Source organism: Dasypus novemcinctus, chromosome 2, assembly GCF_030445035.2.
Source record: "Dasypus novemcinctus isolate mDasNov1 chromosome 2, mDasNov1.1.hap2, whole genome shotgun sequence".
Taxonomy (NCBI): Eukaryota; Metazoa; Chordata; class Mammalia; order Cingulata; family Dasypodidae; genus Dasypus; species Dasypus novemcinctus.
The window spans coordinates 6,462,252-6,488,912 of NC_080674.1; the positions used below are offsets into that span (position 1 = coordinate 6,462,252).

The 26,661-nt window shown below is 45.6% G+C and overlaps 1 protein-coding gene and 1 pseudogene across 2 annotated transcripts in view; one reads left to right on the forward strand and one right to left on the reverse strand.

The window, feature by feature from the left end:
* The window catches only part of ADCY2 (adenylate cyclase 2), a 455,060-nt gene extending 439,203 nt beyond the window's left edge, over positions 1 to 15,857 (forward strand). For both annotated transcript variants that reach the window (XM_071207382.1, XM_058306528.1), the window contains exons 23-25: positions 8,511 to 8,625; positions 12,404 to 12,528; positions 15,049 to 15,857. In XM_071207382.1, coding sequence (XP_071063483.1) covers positions 8,511 to 8,625; positions 12,404 to 12,494 — 206 coding nt within the window. In that variant the 3' untranslated portion in view covers positions 12,495 to 12,528; positions 15,049 to 15,857. The remainder of the gene's footprint in view (positions 1 to 8,510; positions 8,626 to 12,403; positions 12,529 to 15,048) is intronic.
* On the reverse strand, positions 1,905 to 26,635 carry LOC101417924 (FAST kinase domain-containing protein 3, mitochondrial-like; annotated as a pseudogene).
* Between the last annotated feature and the right edge of the window lie 26 nt (positions 26,636 to 26,661).

Consider the following 26,661-nt stretch of genomic DNA (forward strand, 5'->3'; position numbering starts at 1 on the left):
GGGCCATGGCAGGACATACAATGTCCAGCATCTGTCCCTGCAGTACCACCCAGGACAACTCCAAGTCCTGAAAATGCCCCCACATCACATCTCTTCTTCCCTATCCTACCCTCAACAGCTACTGTGACCACTTTCTCCACATCAGTGCTACAATTCCTTCCATTACTAATCACAGTAGTTCCATAGTAAAATATTAGTAAGCTGCAGTTACTTTTAAAGAATGACTCAAAGATTCGCCGTTTAGAAGAACACCGTGCTGAGTTTGATACTGACACCTGAGCTCTCTGCGGAGGCCTTGTGGAGTGTTTTGATTTTTCTCTCGTAAATTAAAAATTAGCAGCAGGCGAGCTTTCATGAATCCTATGGGCTAAAGTGCCTTCAGGACACAAGCTGTCCCAACAGTTTCAGGACGTCACGGTCACGCCGTGTCCTGGGACCTGCCCGGGTAGAAGCCCTGCAGCGCAGGGAGCAGTTGTGGAGTGGGGACCTCGCAGGGAAGGCAGGAGTCAAGCTCCTGCTGGGGGAGATCCCACGGGGGCCACACAGGCAGGCCATGGTTCTGTGAACTTGTTCAGCGTTTAGAGCAGCTCCCCTGCGTTTTGGGCCCTCCCTGTGGGCTCACTACTACCCGTGGCCTCGTGGCTTTTCCTGTACTAGATGGAGGTGATGGGTGGCTGGTGTGCCAGTGGCCTTCAGTCCCTCACACGACCGTCCTGGCAGGGTGGCCAGGATGGGGTCTTGATCCCCGCAGTCCCTCGGGGGCCCAGCTCCTCCTCCCCTCCAAGTCCACAGAGCCTTAGCACGTGGCCTGCCCAGAGGGTTGCGTATATCCTATTTATTTATTTATTTATTTATTTTTTTAAGATTTATTTTTATTTATTTAATTCCCCTCCCCTCCCCCAGTTGTCTGTTTTCTGTGTCTTTTTGCTGCGTCTTGTTTCTTTGTCCGCTTCTGTTGTCGTCAGCGGCACGGGAAGTGTGGGCGGTGCCATTCCTGGGCAGGCTGCTCTCTCTTTCGCGCTGGGCGGCTCTCCTTATGGGTGCACTCCTTGCGCGTGGGGCTCCCCTACGCGGGGGACACCCCTGTGTAGCACGGCACTCCTTGCGCGCATCAGCACTGCGCATGGGCCAGCTCCACACGGGTCAAGGAGGCCCGGGGCTTGAACCGCGGACCTCCCATATGGTAGACGGACGCCCTAACCACTGGGCCAAAGTCCGTTTCCCCGTATATCCTATTTAAATCTCACTTATGACTCTTAGAAAAATTAAGGCAATGCAATCATATTTTAAAGTGAGTAAATAAATTAGAGGGGAAGGAACATGAAAAAAGATGGAAGCAAAGCTAAGGTGAGACCCTAAAGTGTGAACAGCCAGGTCCTAAACACGTTGGAGACACCTCCACAGTGAGGGATGCTAGCAGGCTGAGCTGTTAAGACTGCAGGCTCCGGGGCCAGATGTTCTGGCTGGGAAGCCTGGCTGTGCCACTTACAAAGGAAGTGTTTCCTTTACCCATCTCTGTGTTTCCTTTACCCATCTTCACAGCAGGAATAAAAATAGGAGTTCAGGGGAGTCACTGTGAAGATTCCATCCATCCATCCATCCATCCATCAGTCCATCTATCTACTATTGCTATTATCTGTTCTGAAATTTCCACCAGCCAAAACAAGGAGGAAAACCAGTACAATGTTTCAGTCTTCATGAGATGAAACTGCCACACCGTCATTAGTATATCTGAAAGCCAACTGGAGTCCAGATAGCATCGGGTGCTCCATTGAGCCCCTAACCAAAACTCTAACAAATAGGCCTTCATAATGATGAGGACGTAGTGAGCAGTGGGCTCAATAACATTCCTCTGTTAAGTATTTTTAAATGGTGGGGAGGTGGGGAAGAATGTTTGCCAGAACATCTTTAATGTGCCTTTTATTTATTTATTTATTTTTTAATGTTTTATTTCTCTCCCCTTCCCCCCTGCCCCAGTTGTCTGTTCTCTGTGTCTATTCACTGCATGTTCTTCTTTGTCTGCTTCTGTTGTTGTCAGCAGCATGGGAATCTGTACTTCTTTTTGTTGCATCATCTTGTTGTGTCAGCTCTCCATGTGTACGGCACCATTCCTGGGCAGGCTGCACTTTGTTTCGCGCTGGGCGGCTCTCCTTATGGGGCGTGCTCCTTGTGCGTGGGGCTCCCCTACGCAGGGGACACCCTTGCGTGGCACGGCACTCCCTGCGTGCATCAGCAGTGCACATGGGCCAGCTCTACACGGGTCAAGAAGGCCCGGGGTTTGAACCGTGGACCTCCCATGTGGTAGGTGGACACCCTAACCACTGGGCCAAGTCCGCTTCTGTTAATGTGCCTTTTAATACATATGTTTTGTAGAACCGTGGAAGAGAGAAAGAATACTGAAAGTCCATCTTCATCCAAGCTTAGTGAATCCAGAGGAACCCATGGGTGGCCTAGAAAGTAGGCAGTTTCCCATAAATATTCTTTCTTCCCTCTGAGTTTTGGTAAACACTGGGAAGTTGTGAGTTCAAGTTGTGTTCTCAGCAGGTACCTGGCACTGAGGTGTTCTGAGCCTCTGAGTGAGGGCAAGGCTTCCTCCTGTCCTACCCAGCTCCCCTGGGAGAGGACCGAGCTCCTGTCAGGGATGGAGAAACCTGGCCAGGTGTCCTGACCTTGATGGGAGACAGTGAAGGAGTCTCCAAGCAGGAGAAGAAGGTGTACCTCAGAGAGCAGTTCCCAGTCCCCTTCTGGACCAGAAAACAAATGGGAATTTGAATGTCAAATGTTTTCCAGCCTAGAGTACAGTGCTGGGCACACAGCATATGCTCAACAAAAACTTAGTGGATGAAGGAAGGGAGAGGAAAACAGAGAGGAGGAAAAAAGAAAGGAGGGTCATGTCAATTTTAGCACTCTCAAACTTAGCTCAGTGGTTACCAGATAACCACTTGCTTCAAAAGCTGATCTCAGTCAACGTGCGTCTACTTTAAGCAGTGTTCCTTGCTGGTGAAACTTCCAAAGAAAATTGCTTGTGAAATGTGTTCTGGGTAACAGGATGAGTTGTCCTGCAGTGCAGCTGGAGGTCAGCTAAGTATTTGGAGATACTGAACAGAAATTATCTGGGTCATGGGAGAAATAGCTGCTTCATGCTGCTATCAAATATTTATCCAAAGCTCAGTTGTAAGGACTCTTTGAATTGAATTGACTTCTAGAGATGGAACATAATTTTTTTCTATGGCTTCCTAAGCACAAATTAGTTATTGACACTGGATTTAAGCCTCATGTCCAGAGCTCAATCTCTTCTTATCGCTGAGGCCACTTAGAAACCCCTGTTTAGACCTGCTCCATGAAAACAGGGTGGATGATAATTTAGCAGAGGGAGGCTCATTAGCTGCAAAACCATCTCTCCTGTGGCAAATTTGCCCTCCATACTAGGACAGCTGTAATTTTTATGACACAGGATTCTGATGTTGATTTAATAGCTTGTGCTCCCTGTTAACGAGCAAGATGTTTTCCAACTGACTGCACAAACCTCCCAGTCATGTTTCCCCTGAAGGTCAGGAGGCAAGAAATAGTAGTGAGCTAGGATAGAAAAGCCTAGCTGTTCTTAAGAAATGACACTTGGCATTTCAATCAAAGTCAGCTGAAGGTCTACTTCATATTTCCCATTTTTAAGCTGTTCTTTTTTTTAACTCACAATTTTATATGGAGGGTTTGTGGCAATCCTACTCTTTCATTCCTCTTCTTCTGGAATGTTAGAATTCACCTAAAGAAGGAAAGGAATCTTTCACTCTTACCCAGGAATGCAAATCCTCGTTTCCATCCCTATTTATACTATTAAGTGCAGTGGTTCTCAACCATGGGCAATTTGCCCCATGGAGGACATTTGGCAATGCCTGGAGATACTTTGGTTGTCACAACTAGTGTGTCTGGGGTGGGGTGTTACTGCTCAGAGGCCAGGGACACTGCTAAATACCCTACAATTCACATGACAACCTCCTCAATGAAAAATCGTCAGGCCCAAATGGCAGTAGCCGAGAGGAAAAGCCCTGACTTAGTGCTGAGCCTGGTGTTCTCCTTAAGAAGAGACTGTATTCATTGAATAACCCTCTTGTCTCCCTCTCCCCTTGGGCTGCCACCTTGGTCTTCTCCACCTCCCTGTCCTCTTTGGTCAATGTCTGGATCCACTGGCGCCCTCTCCCTCGTCACCCATCCCTACCACACCCCCGAGGGCTGGTGGTCGTCCCCACCCTCGTGGAGAATGCTCCCCAAGTCCCCAGCTGCCTCCCTCAGTGCTGCCCCAGACACCTTTCTGGGTCTCTGGCTGGGCCCTCTGGACCCAGTGGGGCTAAAGGCTCACCCAGAAGGCACTGCTAAGAAACCCACATTCCGTTTTATTCCATTTCTCCTGCTGGTCTCCACAGTTCCCAGGGCCTGGGCTACCCAGTGCCTGGCGGGGGCGTCCCCCAGGGCTCATTGCTCTAATATTCTGTTGCCTCTTCTTCCTTGGAGCCCTCACCCACTCTTCAGGCATGTAGTGACTATTCCTGTGAAGATGAGGCTCTGCTGAGCAGCAGGAAGCAGCGACCTTCCACCGCCAATGGGGTGTTCTGTTTAGATGCTCCTGCTGGCCATTTCCTCTTGGTCACCTCAGCCCTTTCCTCTGGCTGTCAGCCTGAGTGTGGTCATCCAGTAAGCTAATGCTTAGGGCGTGCTTCCCCTGCAGACCCGTCTCACGTTGTAGAGACAGAAGGTGGGTCAGGCATGGCCTCCATCCTTGTGGAGCTCACGAGTGGTGAGGGAGGCAGACTTGCAAAGAACTGCAGCCTTGATTTCAGGGCTGGACTCGGTGTTGATGCCAATGACAAGAGAAGCCCCAGGAGGTGGTGCCTGGTCCTGCCCCGGCCAGGCTGGGATTTCATTCCAGTGGGCCTTGAAGGCCAAGTAGTCACCAGGCAGGCTGCACAGAAGCAGATCTCCAGACATTGTGGTGCTCCTGATGGGTAAATATTTGGGATCATGTGCCTTCAGAACATGTAAATTAATCTTATGCATGATATCCATTTACTAACAGAGCATCTACCTTTAAGACAACAAAATCAAAAGTAAAGATAAATAATAAATTAATGGTGAATATAAGTTAGTAGTAGTAATAATAAGTCTAAATTCATAGTAGCTAGAAATCCTCACTTATCCCCACTGGAAATGTTGGATTTCTCCCTCTCCTTCAGCTCTGTATGTACGACAATTCCCTCATACTCTGGAATTTTCTAGAATATCTGTAGTGTCCCTCACTTTACTTTCATTCTGGAGGTTACTGCAATTTGCACGTCGATAACCTCAGACAGCTATTCCTGTTATATCCTCAATGCCCCCCCACACACTCTGCCCCACCAATTTTCTGGGCCTTTTCTCCAAAATATCCCACCCAGGTTTCTTCTGCCCAACACTTTCTTGTGCAGTGCTGCTTCCATAATTGTCCTGGCCGCTCCTCTCCCCCTCCTGGAACCCACTGCTCTTTCGGGGCTCAGCCTTCCTCAAGGGTGCTGGGCCTGTTAGAGGCTGCAGGCATTTATCATCTGTGCCAGTGTGTTTGTTGCTTTGAGCTATTCTGTAAATCTCTATGTCATTTGTGGTCACTGGGTCCACAGTTGTCCTTCCCACGGCACCTCACATCTGCAGCACCCATTTCTCTCCACCTCCACTACATGCATTCCTGGCTCCAGCTACCCCCTCCCCCCACCACCTGGACTACCCAGTCCCTTCCTTCCTGCTGCTCTACTTTGTGCCCTTCATCCACACTTCACTCAGCAGCTTGAGTGAGAAGTTAAGGACGAAATGGAGACCATGCTACTTGCCTGCTTTCAGCCGCCGGTGGCATCACTTGAATGAGATGCCACAGGCATCTCCAGGGTCTGCTCGGCATGGCCCTGCCTTCCTCGTGGACCCCTGCTGCCATCACTGACCCTTCATGTACCTCTCACAGCCACCTGGACCTGCTCTCTGTTCTCTGCCCATGCCAGCTCTCCATGCCCCATTCTCCAACCGGAAGTTCTTCCATCACCTTCCCATAGTTGGCTGTGGTTCATCAGTCAGACTTAGCTCAAAAATTGGCTCCCCATTCCTCCCCGGACCACCATAACCAATGCTCCCCCTCTCCCACCCCCACCGCCCCAACCCGGCCTTGCTCCCAGCCAGTCTTTGTCCCATACCTGTTTCAGTTTTCCTGTTGGCGTATGTTTACTTCTTTTCTATCTGTCTCTTCCCAGTAAAGGTAGGCAGGGATCTTGTTTGTCTCTTTCACAGCCATAAATCTGGCACACAGTAGGCACTCATTCATGGGAATGAAAGAATAAAAGGTACTTAGACCACATGTCAAGCACACAATCCTGCTTAATTCCCAGCCTCCCCCTTTCCACACCCACCTGAAGAATGTGCAGAACAGTCCATTCATGCACACACAACAGGCAAAACCGAGCCAGTGTTTTTATTTAATGTAAAGAAATGTCCTGTTGTATCAGCTAGTGAAATATCCATCTGAGCCTTTAAGCTACTCTTTAAGGAACACACGATTACGTTGTACTGGCATTTACTAAAATACTGTGAGATTTCAGCTGAGCAAAGTCAAGTTAAGGAAGCAACTTCTGTGATTCTTCTCCTACCTTTAAGTTAGACTCAAGAGTTGTCATTTAAAAGGCAATTGAAGGTCATCCTTTCCAAGATGCCAGAGGGTTTGATACTCTAAAGCAACCCCATTCAACAAAACTAGGCTTGATAAGTAATTTTAACAAGATATTTTGTTTAATCCAATGTTATCGGAATGCTCTGAGTTTCTAGGTTCTTGGCTACATCAAAAGAAAGAATTCAGAGATGCGCCAGAAAAAAATGAGGCCAGTAAAAAGAGTTTATTGAGGGAGCAGATGTGGCTCAAGCAGTTGAGCACCTACCTCCCCACGTGGAGGTCCCAGCTTCAGTTCCCAGTGCCTCCTAGAGAAAACAAACACACAATGAGCAAACAACAAGCAAACAGATGAAGAAGCCAACCCAGTGGAGCCAATGTGGCTCAGTGGTTAAGTGTCAGCCTCCTGCATATGAGGTCCTGGGTTCAATCCCAGGTCCCGGTACCTTAAAAAAAAAAAGAGTTTATTGAAAAACAAGAAAGAGTGAGAGTACACATGTGAGACCTGGGTGCGGCGGCTACAGGGTGAGATGCTGCGGGGGCCTGGGTAGCCCCCCTGCCTGTGTTAAGCAGGGTCTCAGCTCTTTGCTGTCCCAACTGGCTGCCTTTCTCCTCCACCTGCCAGCTCTCAGGGAACCATGAGGGGCCTTTCTGTTTGGAGTCATCAGGGCTTCTTTTGAGCCCGGGAGCCACCAACGGGGCCTCGTGAGCAGGGTCCCGGTCTTTTCAGCTACAGTGGCTCTGATTCTCCAGCAGCCGCCTCCCCTTGGGGTTCCTGGGGGGGGGGGTCTCATGGCTGTGCTTTACCAGCAGCCTTCCCTGTTTCCTGTACTAACCTGCCTCACCATTGTATCTAAAATATCATCATTTCAATATGTAACTACTACAGAAGTTATTAATGACATTCTGTTTTACAGACTGTCTTCAAAACTCTGTGTTTTATATTCGCTGCACATGGCAATTTGGACTAGTCTTGTTTCAAATGCTCAGTAGTCACTGAAGTGGGTGGTTCAAAAGCACCTTGCTGGGGAGTTGTTTTAGAAAAGAAATTTTATGAAAATGGGAGTCAAAATTATTCAAGCTTAGCAAAATAGAGCTTACATTGTGTGAATCCAAAGGCCTGTTTTATATGAACCACCTGTAGCCTCTTTCACCAGTGGGGAGAAAACAGGAAAACCACTTCCACGTGTTATTTGGCAAGAGCAGAATGCAGGGCTGGTGCTCAGATGTGGGCAGGGTCTGGGAAGCCCCAAGGAAGCACCCAGGGAGGAGGAAAAAAGCAAAAGGGGTTGTGGGTTACCAGATTCCTGGGGAGAGCTGTCATGGAGAAGAGTTACCGCGCAGGATGCCAGCCGCGGCCATGGTGGGCTGGGGGCCCACCTCGCCCCTGACTTTCATCTCACGCTGGGTGTCCCACCGGTCAAAGCCAGCTGGAAGCCAGAGGGCCAGGCGCTGGACGAGGCAGCATGTGGAGCACAGTCTCCCAGAGCCAGAGCCCCGCCGGCAAGGGAGAAGGGCAGAGGTGGAGGGGCGTGGAGACGAAGGGGCTGCTCCCTCTTCAGTGTCCACTGCAGTGGCCAGTTCTGGGCCCTACAAGGCCAGTCTCCATTAGCCCCGAGGGCTGGTGGCCTAAAGCCACCTGAGAGACTCAAGGAACGCCTCTTGTGTTTTAGTGTCTCCCCAGGGTCACAACGCTTCCTTGAGATTTTAATTCTTGGAAAACATCTAGAGTCATTTTAAGGTTCCTTTCCGGCCGGAGGGTGGGGTGGCAGCTGAGCAGGGTGCCTCCCCCTGGCCAAGCTCTCATGGCTGTGGGCACGTGTCTGTTCTTGTTCAGGAGCCCGAGAGGCAGTACATGCACATAGGAACCATGGTAGAGTTCGCCTTTGCCCTGGTGGCCAAGCTGGACGCCATCAACAAGCACTCCTTCAACGACTTCAAGCTGCGCGTGGGTATGTTGTGCGAAGGGACCTTGGTTTGGGTTGCAGGGGCGGTCCTGGGAAAGGTTTCCAATCCTTGGGACACTGGAGTAGAAAGATGACAAATGCATCCTTAGAGCAGCCCCTATGGCACTTTTGCACAAGTTAGAAAGAAAAAAATACATAAAACCACCCGGTTAGGGGGATGCAGGCTGCAGGCACTTGGTATAGCCTGAAGAGCCTGGGCTGGGTTTTAGGCCTGACTGCCCCTGGCTGCAAGTCACAGCATGCACAGCCTTCAGCAGCTCCAAGGAGCTACGTCAGGTGCCCACCATGGAATATAAGGTGCTTTCAGATTTCAGAGGCATAAAAATGGGAAGAAAAATAAGTGCATCTTAGAGTTGTTGAAATATAGCCACATACTCTGGGGGGGTCATGGCCTATGAGGACACCAAACTGCATGTTCAACTCATAGAAAAATGCCCAATTTACTTAAAAAAGCAACAAAAATACTTTTACTTTGTTGGGAAAAAAAAGAGTTCCTGAATTCTCATTTCTTTACTTAAGTTGATTCTTTAGCATTTTTCATGATTTCTTATATTTTACAAGTTTTTATCCAAGAAATGTGATTTTTAAACTCTCAGGTTAGCATGCAGCTGCCTGATAATGTTTGCACAGTTATTTGCAGCATTCATGCTTGCTAAGAGCTTCTTTACCATTTTGAGTTTTTCTGGGCAACACATTTTGCTTCTTCTGAATGTTAAGTACATATAAAAGTAATTCTTTCAACACTTCCATCTGAATGGTTTTTAACATTCTGTTGCACACAGATTACAACTTTTTTAAAAATCCTGATATTTAGGGTTTCCTTCCTTGTCCGTGTGTGTTCTGAATTTAAAAACCAGAAAAACCACATTTCTTTAGGAGATGGATTTCTCTTCTATGTTGTCAGCATCCAGAGCCGATTCTCCCTTTGCTTTCTACTTTCTCACTTCCACGCACAGTGAACCTTCATCAGGGGCCCTTTTGTGAACAAAGTGGAGGTGGCCAGGCAGAAAGGGAGGCCACCAGGTGGGGTGTCCTGTGGTAGGGCCTCCGCTGCCTCTGACCTCAGGGCTCAGAATGGACAAAACCATCCCCTTCTCTATTCTTTGGAAGCTTGTGAAATGGGCCCCTCAAACTTTCATGCTACTCCCCTTTCTAAAGAAAAAGCTATTACATGGCAGAATGGCCTCCTGTATTGTCATTCATAAATGGACCAAAATAATAGTGCCATTCACTGCAGGAGGGGATCAGGGACAATTATTCATCAGTCACGTGGTACAGCCAAAAGGCAGTTTCCTTGGTCTAGATTTTAATGATTTTCCAAATGTTAAGGATTTGAATGGAATGCCTTCAAAAGATATGTATGGAGGAGTGCCTGCTTTCATTGATTATCTAATAATATTCACACTCAGCCCACAGATCAGGCCTGCTGGGTTTCTGAGTAAGCCTAAATCAGTGTTCTGCTTGATCTTGAAGTCTTCTCCCCAACCCTCAGCCTCCTCCAGAAGGCTACTTCCCAGCTTGACCATGGTGTATGGTGCCACCCAGTGGCAATTCAGGGATAGGAACAAAAAAAAATGTAACACAGGAAAAACAATGCTACTAGTAATAAAAGCCACATTCATTGCTAGCTGCCTTTTCTGCGTATCAAGCTATAGAACTGACCAGTTGGTTGGAAGCACACATCAAGCAACCCCTTGCAAGCCACAGGATAGGGAACTATCGGTTCCGCTCTCCGCACCAACGCCGGAGTTGCTGACCAGGCCAGAGCTAGCAGCAATGAGAAAAACAGCTGATGGCGAGGGCCTGAATCACCAGCCAGCTTCCACCCCCGACACGTGGGCACGCAGAACTGGGCGACGGAGCCTGAATAAAGGATGTGGAATGTCTGGAGCAGGACGAGTTTTACAGAGGACTCTTGAAAGCAAGGAGAATTTATTTCTCATCTCTTGGGTACCTTTGAAGATTTTATGGAGCAGTATTTGTACTGAATTTCTTGATCTAACTTTACCATTGCAAAGAATTGTCTAAAATCTATAGAAGTTCATATATGCTAAGCAGTTAAAAGGGGGAATTAAATCTCTGAGAAAACCCCCATTAATCAATTCATTTGACCTCAGCAGTGAGGTGGGGTCCTGGACCCAGGAGAGAAATGGGGTGTGATCATGCATCACAGCATCTCCGTTTCCACTTCCCTGGCCCGCCTTCCCTCCCTCTCTGGCTCCCTCTCCCGTTTCACACAACAACTGTGGGTCGCACACCCTGGGGGTCCTAGAAGTGGGGGTAGGGAAGGGCCCTGGGCCTCTCCCTGATTACAAAGTTCCTCAGCCTCTTAAGGCTTTTCTCCTGCTGCCAGATGCTGTCTCCACATCCTACGAAGTGTCCAAATGCACCCTGGGCTCAGGAATACCTGGAGCACCAAGGAACCAAGATGGCGGCCAGAACGATCACAGTCACCTTCCTTGTTGGCAGTGCCCGTGGGTATGGGCTCATCCAGGGAAGTCACAGATGCTTCCATGGCCCCACCAGGGAACCCACGAAAGTGGTCAGCAGGCCTGCAGCATGTGGCCTTCACGGCTCTCTTTGGTGGCCTTTTGAAGTCTCCTCAGAGAATCCATTTCTGAGGGGGCTTATGTTCACAGGGCTGTTTTCCTTCCTCAGAGGAGCACAGGACATGCCAGGCTCCCAGAGCTCGGCTCCATGAGGGTGAAGTCCGCCTGCCCTCTTCTTCAGGTTCTCCACCACTGTGCCAAGTAGGCATTTCTTAGGACCTCCCTCAGGCCTACTGTTTTCTTTTCCTAGGTGTGTATTTGTAAGTACCAGTCATTTCCCCATGTGAAAATTTTCCCAAAAGGCATATTGCATCAGCATCTGTTACACCTACTACCTTTTTAAATACTGAAATGGGTAGACTGCCACACCAGGAGCAGTGGAAATCAGAGTTGTCCTTCAGAAAGTGGTTTAGCAAAAAGAATCGAAACCACCACCTGTTCATCTTGAAGTCAATGAACTTGCCCACAGGATAGCATCGAAGACAGTTACCCACACAGTGGAGCAAGCCACATGCCCAAGAAGTTGTCGCTCCCAGCAGGGACCGTGGAGGGAACCGCCTGGTCTGCGTGCAGCTCCGCCACCCACCAGCTGTGACCGCCCTGTTCCTCTGCTCCCTCATCTGACAAATGGAGGTGGTGATGGTGGCATCACCCTGGAGGGCTGTCGTGAGAATGAAGAGTTTACACACATCAGGAAGGCCCTGGGAGGACGTGCTGGAACAGGTGGTGGTGGCCGGGAGGTGTCACTTCAGCAAAATGGTGGCATGAACCCAAAAGTCCAACAGTGGCAGAAGAGACAAGTAAAGCACTGATGACACACTCGGTATTGCCATTTACATTTAAAGTTAATATTGACTCCAAACCACCAGAGAACAATCTAACCATTACCTCTTGCCTAAAATTGTGTAACAACATGGAAAATAATGATAGTGGGATGTTTAGTATTTTAAAGCATATCAATTTTATGTAAGTCTGGAATAATGATAAATGGGCATATAAACATGAATCGTGGTCAAAGGAAAAAAAATGAACAAACCATTTCAACAATTCTGAGCTGATGAAGTTATAGGGATTATTTTTCTTTGTCTTTGAGCTCCATGAGTTTAACTGATATTTGTGTAAGAATGATGATTCAAGTAGTCTCTTAAATTTTTCTGTTAAAATAGTTGCTACAATTTGCATTGAGTTAACAACTCAATTATGATATGTCACAGGTATCAACCATGGACCTGTAATAGCTGGTGTAATTGGAGCTCAGAAGCCGCAATACGATATCTGGGGCAACACTGTAAACGTGGCCAGTAGAATGGACAGCACTGGGGTCCTGGATAAAATACAGGTAATTCCGTCTGCTCTGATATCATCGGCTACATCTGTTTTATTGGCACCATAAATCAGTATTCTAATGATGCTAATATTAAAGTAAAGGAAAGAAAATAAACCTGGTGACTTAGTCAAATCTTTGTTATTGGGAAAAAATTTAAATACTTTCTGGAGTAAGCGTAACCAAAAAAAACCTAAAATACTGTAAAAGCTATTGCGTTGCTGAAGACACATGCCAGAATAGCTGCCGACATGGCAGGTGGCAGCCTTGAGCAGGACAGGTGGATGAGGTGCCTCCTTTTCTCTCTGGCCCCAGCACCCTGCAAGGGGATTTGCAACATTCCCCCAAAACCACACATGACCCTCGCCTTTCTCTTCCGGGGTCTGAACTGGGAGGAGGAGTGAAGGAGCAAGCTGGGAGCAGTGACAGATACGAGATGGCAGTTCTGCATGGGCCTAGCAGGAATGACTGGGAAGCTCTGAATCCACTCAAGGGAGAGAAAGGGAAAATCTGACATGTTAAAAGCGTTGATTGGAAAAAAATAAAGCTATTTAATGTCAATATTCCCATTACTCATTAAATCAATTATAACCATGGTTAAAATAGCTACAATGATAATTATAATAATGTAGAAAAAAATGTTTCCTAATTCACTTGAGTGATAATGCAAAAACTAGCTCTATTAGAACGATGCTGAAACTTTCCCACTGCTGGGATGGGACGGTGGGCAGCCTGCAATGGACTAATGACAGAGTGAAGGGGGACAGGAAAGAAGACAAGGGAGGCCGCGGCTGCGACAGCAAATATTCCCCAAGCTTGTTCTTTACTTCACTCTACAACTACTTCCTGTGCAGCAGTGAGGAGGCCACTGAGCTTAGAGCATGAGCAAATCAGGCTCATCTGTCTCAGGACAGCATATATTCTATCGAAGACAACAGAGAAGCCCGTCTGCGGGCAGCAGGACAGGAGTTCTGGCACCGGAGCCCCCACCTTCCACGACCTTTTCTCCCCCTCTCTGCTCACAGCTGGTCCTCGGGTCACACAGCAGGAAGACGGAGGCATCTCTCGCTCTGTCCACAGGCTGCTCTTGACATCTCGACATATGCTGACTTCTCCCTCGTTGAGGGAGTCCCTGGATTTTGTCCTGCTTCTCAGTCCCAGCCTCTGCCCCACGGAGATGCTGAGTTCAAGTCTCCCACAGTCTCCAGGTCCAAGGAGGCTGGCTCACTGCAGCCACCCCTGCTTGGCCCCTCATGCACCATCAACAGAAAATGTCAGGCAGGTTCTACCCAGCAGAGCCTGGCACAAGCTCAGGCTGAGCCTGAACAAGGCTCCATGCAGGGCAATGCCTCCCTCCAGGGGATTCCATGCATCCAGCCCAAAAATCCCACTGCCATTTGACCCAGCAGCAGGGGTCTCCTCAGGGTGAAATGCCAGGAAACAGTCTTGTCCCATTGGCAGGGTGTGAGCAAGGGACTCTTGTCTCTATAGCACCCAAAGTCGATCTGGTGAAATGAGGAAATGTACGCCCGATGCAGAGCTATGTCCATGCTAAAGTGACTGCAGGGATGAGGATGTGGCTCAGGCAACTGAGCTTCCACCTACCACATGGGAGGTCTGTGGCTCAGTTCCCACTGCCTCCTAAAGACAGCGAATTGGTGCGATGGGCAGGTGTGGACAAACTGACACAAAATGATGCAATAAGAGACACAAGAAAAACATAGAGAGAGACACACAACAAAGCAGGGTATGGAGGTGGGTCAACTGATTAGGTGCCTCCCTCCCACGTTGGAGGTCCCTGGTTCAGTTCCCAGTGCCTCCTAAAGGCACAGCACACAGCAAGTGCAAGCGATGAGGGGGTGGGGAGAAATTAATAAATCTTTAAAAAGAATGATACAGAATATTAAAAAATAATAATAAACTGAATGAAAACTTCTTTAGCTCTTCTGGTTTGAGGTCATTGCTTCCTGTGAGTCCATTTGCAAGAGTCAACTCAGCTTCTTCTCAGGGTACTTTCTCCCCCCTATAGTCAAAACTATTAACATTTATCACTATTTTTTCTTTAAACAGCATTCATGACACTTTATATATAAACACCATCAGCATTCCCACTTTTTAAAAAAATGTACTTTCATTTGCCAGGATTTTTCCCCTAAATCTGAATCTTTACAAGCTTGAAATCACTGCACAGACCTAGGCTTAGCTCAGCTTCTCTTGGCAGGATGGCGTGGCATCATTCTGTTGCCCCATCCACAACACGTGGCTGGTGAGAGCCCACAAGCCTACTTAACCCTGGAGATTACTTGTGTTTGAAGTTATTTCCAGTTTTTCTCTATCACAGCACTGAATTTAAGGACACCATTGTCCTCAAAACAACTTTCTTCTTGCACATTATTCCCTCTTCCTGTAATTTCTCCAAACTGGAATTAGCCAGTGAGTGAAGAGACTCTTAATCCTGGTAGTCAAGTGGCTTCTCAGAAGGGTTGTGTTAGTGTCTAGACTAAACACCTCTTCATTTGTCCATGTGACCTGCAGGTTACTGAGGAAACGAGCCTCGTTCTGCAGACCTTGGGCTACACGTGCACATGCCGGGGAATAATCAACGTGAAAGGAAAGGGGGAACTGAAGACGTACTTTGTGAACACAGAGATGTCACGGTCGCTTTCCCAGAGCAATGTGGCATGCTGAAGACGCCTTCATGCCCAGAGGACCAGATGTTCAGGAAGGTTCCACGCACTTTCTGACTGCCTCGTTGGCCCCTTTTTTTCCCATGTGCGTGCTCTGTCCTGTCCCACAGAACCTTTTAGACTTGTTCCTATGACCCAGTGGCATATCGTTCAGTGTCTGATGTGTGCCAAGATCGTTTTGCCACTTGCACTGTGCTTACTCCTAAGTGAAAGGGAAAGGAACGTGATTTCTGGGAGAAGAGGATTCAAGGAACTAACAAAGACGATAGAGGTGAAACAAAAAAAAATTCTTATGGCAATAAAACTAGGGGGTGTATATTATCTTCTGGTGCATGTTACTTTCTGGAAAATATGGTAGCTCACCAACCGCATCTGCTAGTCAGATATTAAAACATAGTATTTGTGAATAAGTTGATTCTGTCTCCCCACATGGAGTTTGACTGTATTCGCCCACATCTCACCGTGGCTGTCTGTGGGCCCCGGTTGGGATCTGTGGCTCTTGTCACCTCGCTCTGTTGTCCCACGCCAGCAGCATGTTGCCATCCATTACCAGAAGTAGTCCTCGCAACCTAGAACCAGTTTTGTACCAAACGTGTCTGATGTTTTGATGCCATTGTCTTTTGTTAGGTTAATTCATTAAAAGTTTTATGTACTTTGGTTTTTTGGTGCCTGTATCTTTTCTTAGTCCTTTCTTCTTTCTCCTGTGGTTTACACCAGAACTCAGATTTGGTTTTCTTTTGTTTTGCCCTTCTCCCTTTTTTACACCTCTGTGAGCTAAACATGCAAATCAGAAGCATTGGAGTTCATTTCTGTCAGTCCAGTGAAAAGTGCCATCTGTCAGTGAGTAAAATACCCATCCTCAAAATTATCCTACACCTTTAAGTTTTGTAGGAAGTCTTCTTTTCTTAAAAGTACTTTACAGGAAGCAGATGTGGCTCAAGCAGTTGGGCACCTGCCTAACACTTGGGAAGTCCTGGGTTCAATTTCCAGTGCCTCCTAAAGAAGGCGAACAAGACAGTGAGCTGACACAAAGGGCTGGTGCAGCAAGCTGATGCAACAAGATGACACAGTGAGACAACACAATGAGGAAACACTACAAGAGATGCAAAAGCAGGGAGTGGATGTGGCTCAAGCGGTTGGACACCTCCCTCCCATACGGGAGGTCCCAGGTTCTGTTCCTGGTGTCTCATAAAAAAAAAAAAAAAAAAAAACAGAAGACAAGCAGCTTGACACAGAGAGCAGACAGTGAGTACAAACAACGAGAGGGTGAGAAAGAGAAGAGAAAAGAAAATCCTTTAAAAACACAAACTTTAAGTCCACACCCTTTGAAATTCCAGTTTTTCAAAGCAACTGTTTAGAAATGACTAGGCTTGTCTTGAATCCTCTATGTTATTCTTTGTCCAAACTCAATGTGCAATTCCTAAAGGCAGCAACCATGCCACTTCCCCTTGCTCTAGATATGTCTAACAAGAGAAAAATCATCATTGACAACTGGTGGAAATTTCATAAAGCAAAAAAAATTATTTTAATCTAAGAATATATTTCTGTTTGTGGTGACTTTAATGGGCATATTTATTACCTTTAAGTTGAAAACATCTCATCTACAGAAATACATTTAATTTCCCTAGCTGTCTAACAAACGTGAGATGTTTTGAAATAGTGCCCAATTCAATCCCTGCTTCTTAAATGTAAGCACCAAAAGGTTAATGGCCTAATTTAAAGTCAATGAAAATAACTTGGGTGTAAAATTAATTTATTGCAGTCACTTTCAGATGAAGGCACCTCCTACAGCTGCTTTGTTTTTCTTAGTAATCAAGACTGAAGAAAGAGTAATTTATAAAAATGTCTATAACCCAAACTCTATACTTCCTCTTATGGTCTTACCAATATGGTATAAAGGAACCAAAGGCATTCTGAATAAAATTTTGCTCATTGTTTGAAAAAATAAAAGGCACCTATGGTAAAAAAGCTTGTTTCCAATGAATAAAGAAATATTTAGAAGTCACTAAGCCTAGAAATAAGCAGTAATTCAATATAAAAAAACCCAGTCCCTCCCAGGGATGAGCCTCCCTGGCACCGAGGGATTACTACTGAGCAGCAGCTGATGATGTAGCTACAAAAAGACCATGAACAAGAGGTCAACTCAGACTAGCAGAATATCTCAGCCTACATGTAATATCAGGTGTTAAAAACTGCTTTTTAACTTTGGATAAAAAGGGGGAAATGGAAAGGACCAGAGAGTTTATATGGCTAAGAGTCTCCAAAAACAAGCCGGGAGGTCATCAGGGGATGATGCTTACGCACGCCTCAGCAGGGTACCAGAGACAGCCAAGGTAGATGGAAACCCAGGTGCTGGTTCACCTGAGGGCTGCAGAGACCCACAGGTTCTATGGTCAAGGCAGATGGCTCTGGAGTTCAGGACAATGTCAGTTGGAGTTTGTGTTCCTGAGTGTGATGGAGTTGGACTCAGATACAACCTTTCTACACATGCCTCTTCTATTACTTTTACTGGACCTGTGGTTGGCGTTTGGGTTGGTGTATACTCAGGAGACCTGAATCTCTGAACTGTCCATGTGACAGCCAGGCCCTGGGCCTCAGCAAACTTGCAGCTCCTACCCTCTGGTTTGTTGGACTTACCCTGGCCAGCTGACAGGGAGGTGAAGAGAGTCAACCTCCACACCAGGGAGGCAAGAGTGCCTATAGCTGCAAGCAGAAATGCAATCATCATCCATGTGGAATTTAAACTCCCTCTTGATGTAGAAGGGGACTGGACATAGCCATTTCATGTCCACAGGATGGAGGAATAGAGTATGGATTAGAGTGGACTTACTGGTGTTCTGCTGGGGAAATATTATGATTAATAAGGAAGAAATTGTAGTAGTGATGTGGAGAGGGTAGCCACGGTGACAGCTGATGGTTGGGAAAGGGAAGAAGAGATATGGTGTGGGGGCATTTTCAGGATTTGGACTTGTCCTAAGTGGTGCTGCAGGGATGGAAGCTGGACGTTGTATGTCCTGTTGTAGTCCACTGGGTGGACTGGGGGAGAGTGAGGACGACAATGTGGACCACTGTCCATGTGCTGCAGCGGTTCTCCAGAATGTATTTGCCAGGTGCAGTGGACGAACCACAATGATGGAAGAGTTTGTTGATGTGGGAGGGGTGGCGTGGGTGGGGTGGGGGGTATATGGGGACCTCATATTTTTTGAATGTAACATTTAAAAGAAAATAAAGAAGGAAAAAAATCCCAGTCACTTCAGGTGGGAAAGTTTTCATGTCATGGGGGTGCCTGTAGTGAATGAGGCACCAGCATCCCTTAATCTGAAATAGTCTCACGTAAAACCAGCCTGCCGGATGCCCCACATCTTAAAGGTGTCTGCCCGGCCCTGGCTGAGGCCCCTGAGGGAAGCTGCTCATCGTTCATCGTCCCCACCCTAAGGCCAGGCGAGGGCATTGCTGCAGCTTCTAGGTGTCAGCACAAAGGGGTCGGAAGGCCCCAGGTGCACCCCTCTGTGGAAGGGGCCCCTGGGGCTTTGGGGCCCAGGGCAAACTTCAGGCTGGAGAACTGTGCCCCAAGCCGGGGGCCTTGATGCTGGGGATGTCGTTCTGCCTATGGAAGTCAGCCCTCACCTGATGGGTGCGGCCATGGTCGCAGGTCAGCAGCTCGACGGGCTGGTGGATGTGCTTCCCATAGGGGGAAGACGTCAGCACCCCAACGGGCCATCCGTGCTCCTGTGGGGGATATCGAGATGCTGCCATCAGCAGGGGTCTGCCGCTGCAGCTGCCTGAATCCCACCAAGGGGCACCAGGTGGACGCACACCTGCCCCCCCCATGGTACACCAGATGGGTGCCTGCACACCTGCACCCTGCCTAGGTGGGCCAGGTGGGTGCCTGCAAACCTGCTCCTTGCCACAGTGCACAAGGTGGGCCTGTGCACCTGCACCCCTCCAAGATGCACCAAGGTCCACCTGCACCGCCCCCCCCCGGTCCCTTACAGGCTACTCCGAAGCCCGTGGGCCCCTTTACCATGTGAGCCTCTGGGCCTCTGCTCAGAACCCTCCAGTGTCCCCAGGTCCCTCTGAGGTGACAGCAAAGCTCTTCAAGTGCCTTCAGGCTCTGCGGCCTGGACCCACTTCCCTCTGACCGCACCTGCACATCCTGTGTCCCTCTCCCCTCTCTCCCAGCCACCTTCTGCACGCCTTTCTTCCTGCCCTGACCCTCCTTCTTGCCCCAAACACACAGGGCTCCTTCCAGCTCCAGCAGTGTGGGGGTTCCCCTCATGCAATCAGCTAGAGGTCTTAAAAGCCAAAACTAAAAAAAGATTTCAGAAACCAGAAAAAATTTCTGCCCTACTTCCATTGCTTCCCCAGGGAATATGGAATTACCAGACCTCACAATCACCTTTATCAGAGTGTCCAGCTTTCAACCTGCCCTTCAGAATTCGAAGTTCCTAGTGCCATGGTCACATGAGCCAATTCCTAAAAGAATATATAAATAATATAAAATAATATATAAGCATATAACATATAAAGATGTATTTATAATATTAATTAATGTAATAACTATAAACACTATACATTGTCAGTAGGAGTGCTCTGGAGAACGCTGACTGATACAGTGGGGAACTGTATAATGAAGGCATCAGGCTGATAATAAAGGAGCCCATGGATCAATCTTTAATCATCATCAATAAAAGGGGACAACCTAATTTTATGGTATGAAGCAAAGGAAATACACCACCTGTGAAGTATCCTCTGAAAAATTCAACCCAAATCTATGTGAGTCTGTAGATCTAATTTTCAGCTTGATAGGAAAGAGAGAACTAGAGAAGCAAATTAATAACACCAAATAAAAAATGTGGGGCACTCTATAGAACAACTGATCCAATTTCCCCAATAAACTGGTGATACGAAAACTAGATGAGGGAGGGGTACAGTTACAGAGGAAGAAATTAAACATCTAAACATACCACTTAAAAGTAATGTGTGGACTTTGGATCCTGATTCAAACAAATCAACAGATAAAAATATACTTTTTGAGATAGCATGGGAAATTTATACTATGGACTTAGAAAAATTAGGATTTATAGAGTTCAGAGATTCACAATTTTTTAACTGAAACAGCTATTGTGTGTGCTAAAACCCTTTAAAACCCTCGAAGTGAATCAAGGAGTACTAAGACTTATAAACTTTCAACCCTTGAAACCATGGAGAAATCTCATACAGCAGGAAGTAGTCCTACAGGATGAGACAGAATTGGGGGCAAGTTGTCAAACAAAAAGCTAGCTGTCGCACGTAGCCCCAAGTAAATGGAAGTTTTCCTTTTAAGAAGGTTATAAGACAAGTCAAAAGAGAAGCAACTTAGTTTGCAGAAGGGGCACAAGAAAACTGTTCACCTTTAGTGAAATAATGTCATACGCTTTGTGTTTTTACCTTATAGAAAGGACATTCTAGGACTGAGAATAAGTACAGTTGTGTCAGTTGTGCCAGACTCATTCTGTCCAGATATGATTCTTCACCTGAAATGAAAAGCATCCCAATCAGTTATGTTTAAATTTTGGTACATGTAATGAAAAAACTCATGAACACAATGCACCAATTCATTCATTTCAGAAGCGTGATGGACTTTTAAGCGACACTAGAAAATGAACTTATTAGAATTATGCCCCCTTGTTTGCTTAACCAGTGACATCTCATTTTGACTTCTACAAGCCCAAGTTCCTAAGTTCTCTTATTGGGATTAGTGGAAATCTTTAAGTACAGAGATCCAGAAATGTGACATATCTGAAGTCAAGATTATCAATCCGTCCTCTCAAAGAATTAGAATTGCTCTGAATCTACAGCATATTACTCTGCTTCATGATCACCATATCCCCATAGAACACAGCTGCTCAGCTAGGGCAGCAGCATCTGTTTTCCCAGAACTGCTTTCCTCCCTCCAGAAGATGCTCTAGCATTCTTTAACCTGGGTTGATAGCCTGCCACTTCAGACATTTTCTTGGGATCATTAGGGAAGAGAAACAAAAGCAGAGCGTTGCTCAATGTAAATAGTGCACAGGCCTCAAAGCATCACAAGTTTTCCTTTTCCCACTCTTAGAAGTCATAACCAACTTATCTTGCAGCCGCTGAAGAAAATAAGGGTTAAATATTTTTGCCATCAAGTTGACTGCATGGTGTTCAATAAGCAAACTTGAATGGAGAAATTTCAGTAGGACTTCGGTTGGCAAAGAATTAAAATGTGTGAAGAGAGCATTTTCTAACCTCTTAAATACAGCAGAGCCATTTGGTGGTAAATAATGGACCTTTCCAAACGGTTCAATTGACACAGAAATCTGAGTAAGTAAAAACTTCTCCGATTGGCAAACAAAATTTTCTGCCACTGCCACTGTATCCAAGATGGGCTTTGAAAGAATCAATCTTCTACTTCAGTACTCCATAATTTTGCTGACAATTTAAGGATTCAAAGAAAGACAAAATGCAGCTATGTTTGGTTCCAGAGCTTTAGTAAAAAAATCTGTCCCTGTGCCCAAAGTAGACGAAAGATAAGACTTTACTTAGCTCTTCATTAGTGAAACTAGAGAAATGCCTGACAGCATATGTACCCAATTTCATAACCAGAGGACATGCCTGAATTTGCTCAAGGACCACTAAGGCACTGAGCATTTGGCTGATCCATGTAGGACTCAGTTGGGAAGCTACTGACAGAGCATAGTTGTTCATCTTATTTAAAGATGTCTGGAGCTGGTCTGCTTTTTCAGGACATGCCTGGAGTAGTCCATAAAAGACCACTATACCCTCAGCGGTCAATGTTTCCAAATTTTCATCTTGCAGTTGACATGGAATCAGTTCTACTGTCACACAACCTGGACCCTGCAGTTTAATCAGACTTTCTGCAAGAATTCAGAGATTGTGAACTTCCAGGCTACCCTTTCTGAGATGACTCTGGCACTCTGCCACCAGGCTATCTAACAAGCCACTTTGAGAATCCCCATGCAACAGGATCAGAGCTTGCAAAGCAGTCATTGAACCAGCGTTTGATAGATGTGAGGGATCTTGTTAGAAATGAAAGCATACAGCTTTGAAGATATTAACCTCTAAGATTTCTTGTGGCAGCCTACTGTGGCCATCTTTTATTTCCACTTCACATATCCACTACAAAGCTCTTGCTGCCACAGTATCAGACAAAGTGTCCAATGTGCTTATAAAATTTAACACTTCTTTTGATGAAGTGAAGTTGCTTAGTTTCCTGTAAAATATCTCTTCATCCATGTTGTCAGTATTTTCTTCCAGCCTGTTCCAATCACATACTTGAGAAAACATTGGTTCACCAACTGGATGGGGGTCATTTCCATTTTCTGATTGGAACTTTTTACAACAGGCATGATGGAACCTGACCCTGAAAGGTGCTGACTGTTGTGAAAAGAGCAACGGACACAAATGCACTTTGACTGCCTTGTGAATATGATTCACAGTTTGATGTATCAGAGCAGCCACAGCTCTGTGTGCTAGACAATCCAACAAATGACAAAGGTTCCTGCACAAGGTGAGTAAAGCCATGCCATCAGATTCTCAACTCCTCTTGATCTATACCTAAATGAAAACAAAACATGGTCAAATATATGGAGAGCATGACTTGCCCAACATCATCAGTTCTTATGAAACTAATGCAGAGAAATAAAAACAAGCTTAATTTTTTCACTAAAATAAGTACAGGGAAAGCAGATGAGAAAAGTGAAACCCCGTTTACACAGCTAGTTAAGGAGTTGATAAGATTTCAACTCACAGTCTAGCCCTAAGTCATGACTCCTAAGTACATACATAACAGGTTGAAGGAAGGAATTGCATTTGCTTAAAGGTAAATTTACTCACCATAGTCATCTTGGACCCACACTGCGTAGATTGCTGCCCACACCTGCAGCTCCATCCCTGCTCCAGGCATGAGAGAAAGGGATGTGAAGCTTCATCAGCCTCTCTGGGCAACTACAGTCTAGGCCTGCACATGGATTATTCCACACAGCTGTGACTCTGTCCCTGCCCATGGCAAAGGAGAATGTTGGAAGAAGCTTCATTGGTCCCTGGTGCAATGAGGGCAGCTTGAGCCTCCATAGCTTATGGCACCAATTACGTGCTTGGTTCCTACTGCACAATCAGCAAGGGGAAAGGATAGGAAGCCCTAAACTAAAGAGAAAAACTGCACCCAGAAAAAATACTCTAGTAAACCAGAAGCGAAGACACCAACAAAAAATCACATTCCACCCAAGAAACAGGAAGCTATTGCCCAGTTAAAGGAACAAGATAAGCCTCCAGATGACATAAAGGAGTTGAGACAACTAATTATAGATGGTTAAACAAATCTCATTAATATCAATGAGATGGCTAAAGAGATTGAGGATATTAACAAGACATTGGATGAGCACAAAGAAGAATTTGAAAGCATACATAGAAAAATAGCAGATCTTTTGGGAATGAAAGGTGCAATCAGTGAAATTTAAAAAACATTGGAATCATATAATAGCAGATTTGAGGAGGCAGAGGAAAGGACTGGTGAGCTTGAAGAAATGGCCTCTGAAAGTGAACATACAAAAGAGCAGATGAAGAAAAGAATGGAAAAAATTGAGCGAGGTCTCAGGGAACTAAATGAGAGCAAAAGGCGTGCAAACATATGTGCCATGGAAGAAGAAGAGAAGGAAAAAGGGGCAGTATTTGAAGAAATAATGGTAAAAATTTCCCAACCCTATGGAAGGACATATATATCCATGTCCAAGAAGCACAACATACTCCCATCTGAAAAATTCCAAATAAACCAACTCCAAGACACATACTCATCAGAATGTCAAATGCCAAAAGACAAAGTGAGAATTCTGAGAACAGCAAGAGAAAAGCAATGCATAATATATAAGGATGTCCAATAAGATTAAATGCTGCTTTCTTACCAGGAAGCATGGAGGCAAGAAGACGGTGGTCTGATATATTTCAGATATTGCAAGAGAAAAACTTCCAGCCAAGAATATTATATCCACCAAGACTGTCTTTCAAAAATGAGGGCAAAATTAGAATATTCACAGATAAAAAGAAATGGAGAGCATTTCTAAGCAAGAAACCAGATTTTCAGGAAATACTAAAGGGTGTGCTACAGCCTGTAAAGAAAAGACAGGAGAGAGAGGCCTGGAAGAGAGTCTAGAAATGAAGATTACATCAATAAAAGTAACTAAAAGTGTCAAAAGAGTGGTGAAAATAAAATATGACAGATAAAACTCAAAGAGTCAGGAATAAACTTAACCAATGATAGAAAGCACTTGTATTCAGAAAACGGCAAATCAATGTTAAAACAAATCAAAAAGCCCTAAGTAACTGGAAAAACATTCCATGCTCATGGATTGGAAGACTAAATATCATTAACATGTCAAATCTACCCAAATTGATACACAGATTTAATGCAATCTCGATAAAAATTCTACCAGTATTAAAGAAAAAATTGAAAACATGATCATTAAATTTATTTGGAAGAGTAAGGAGTCCTGAATAGCCAGAAACATCATAAAAAGGAAAAGTCAACCCTCATCTCCAGACTTTAAATCATATTACCTAGCTATAGTGGTAAAAACAGCATGTTACTGGCCTAAAGACAGACACAACAGCCCAATGGAACCAAATTGATGGTTCAGTAACAGACCCTCACAGGGATGGTCAAGTGATGTTTGACTAGCCTGTCTAACTCACACAGCTCGGGCAGAACAATCCATTCAACAAATGGTGCTGAAAAGACTTGGATAGCCATAGCTGAAAGAAGGAATAGAGGACCCCAATGTCACACCTTATCCAAAAATTAACTCAAAATGGATCAAAACCTAAAAATAAAAGAGTCGTAAAACTTCTAGAAGAAATTATGGAAAATATCAAGACCTGGTGGTAGGCAGTAAATTCTTAAAGGACATAAGAGGAGGACTGGGTGGACTACTGATGTTTAATGTATGTAGAAGTTTTAATTAGCTTTACTGTAAAAGTGTGGAAATGTATCAAGTGGATGGTAACACACAGTGAGTAACAGCTAATTTATAAGTGGGGATGTGACTGAAAATGGTAGTCTAGTTATGTAAATGTCAAATGACAGAATGCTAGAGAATAATCTAGGAACTGGATAGCACACTAAACCAAGAGGTATACGAGAATTGTGGTTGATGGTACAGATGCAAGAGTGTCCTTTGTTAGCTAAAACAAATGTATATTGCTACTGCAGGGTTTTGAGAATATGGAGAAGCATGGGAAAAATACAGCTGGAGTGACCTAAAGACTATGGTTAGTAGCAGTAATATAATATTCTTATATCTATGTGAAAGATGTACTGTGTTGATACTGAGGCAGTATGGAAAATGTGAGCCAAATGTACACTGTGGACATGGCAACAATCAGATATTATTTTATCTGTAGCAAATGACACACCACATTGTGGTGTTTTGATGGAGGTGTGTTCTTTGGGAATTCTGCACATGTGCATGATTGTTTTATAAGTTTACAACTTCTGCGATAAAAAAATATATTTAAAAAATAATAATGGTTGGGGGGAAACCACACCAAATGTAAGATAAGGTCTATGATTAGTAGTAAGATTTTGACAATATTCTTTCATATTTGTACCAAATGTCTCATAACAATGCAATGTGGTGGTGGAGGGGTGATGTATAGGACTCCTGTATGATGTTATGGATGGTTGCTTAGTAAGTTCACAACTTTTACTATACACTTGTTTATGTATGTTCAGATATAAATTATATAAGGGTAATTATAATAGCAATGGTTGGGGGAAAACACTTTGTTTAGTAGTAATATTTTCACAATGCTCTTTAATCATTAGTTAAAAAGGTTTAAAAACAATGCAAGTTATTGGTGGTAGGGTGAATTATGACAGTCCTGTATGATGTTATACATGTTTGTTTGGCAAGCTCACAATTATTATTATACACTTATTGTTTATATATGTTTATGAACGTGTGATATACTTCAATAAGGTTCTTTAAAGAAATTTACTCAACAAGACCAACAGGTAAAGTTGTAAAACCCCAGATAGGTTAGGGTTAGGGAAAAGTGTTGGTTTCCCCTCTGAGCTGGGATTCGGTAAAGATTTTGCAAGGAAAAAGGCCTAGCCTGGCCAGTGGAAGTAGAAAGAAAAGAGCAAAAGGTCAAAGAAGAGGAAGAGGCGACCTCCTACACGCCCCCCGGGGGGCTCGGGGGAATCTCAAGGACAGGGGAAGGAGACCCCGTGGGCCGGCCCCCAAAGCCGGCGCCCCAGGCACTCGCACTCGCTAGCGGGAGCCGCGGCGGGAACGCGAACCTGGAAGCCTGCGAGGACCTCTACGCAGCGCGGCCGACCCAGGAATCGCGTCTAAGAGAGCACCGGCGACCCCGGGCCCCCACGCCGTTGAGGTCCAGAGCCTGCGTGAGGGAGGCGGGGAGGCGGGCGGGACCC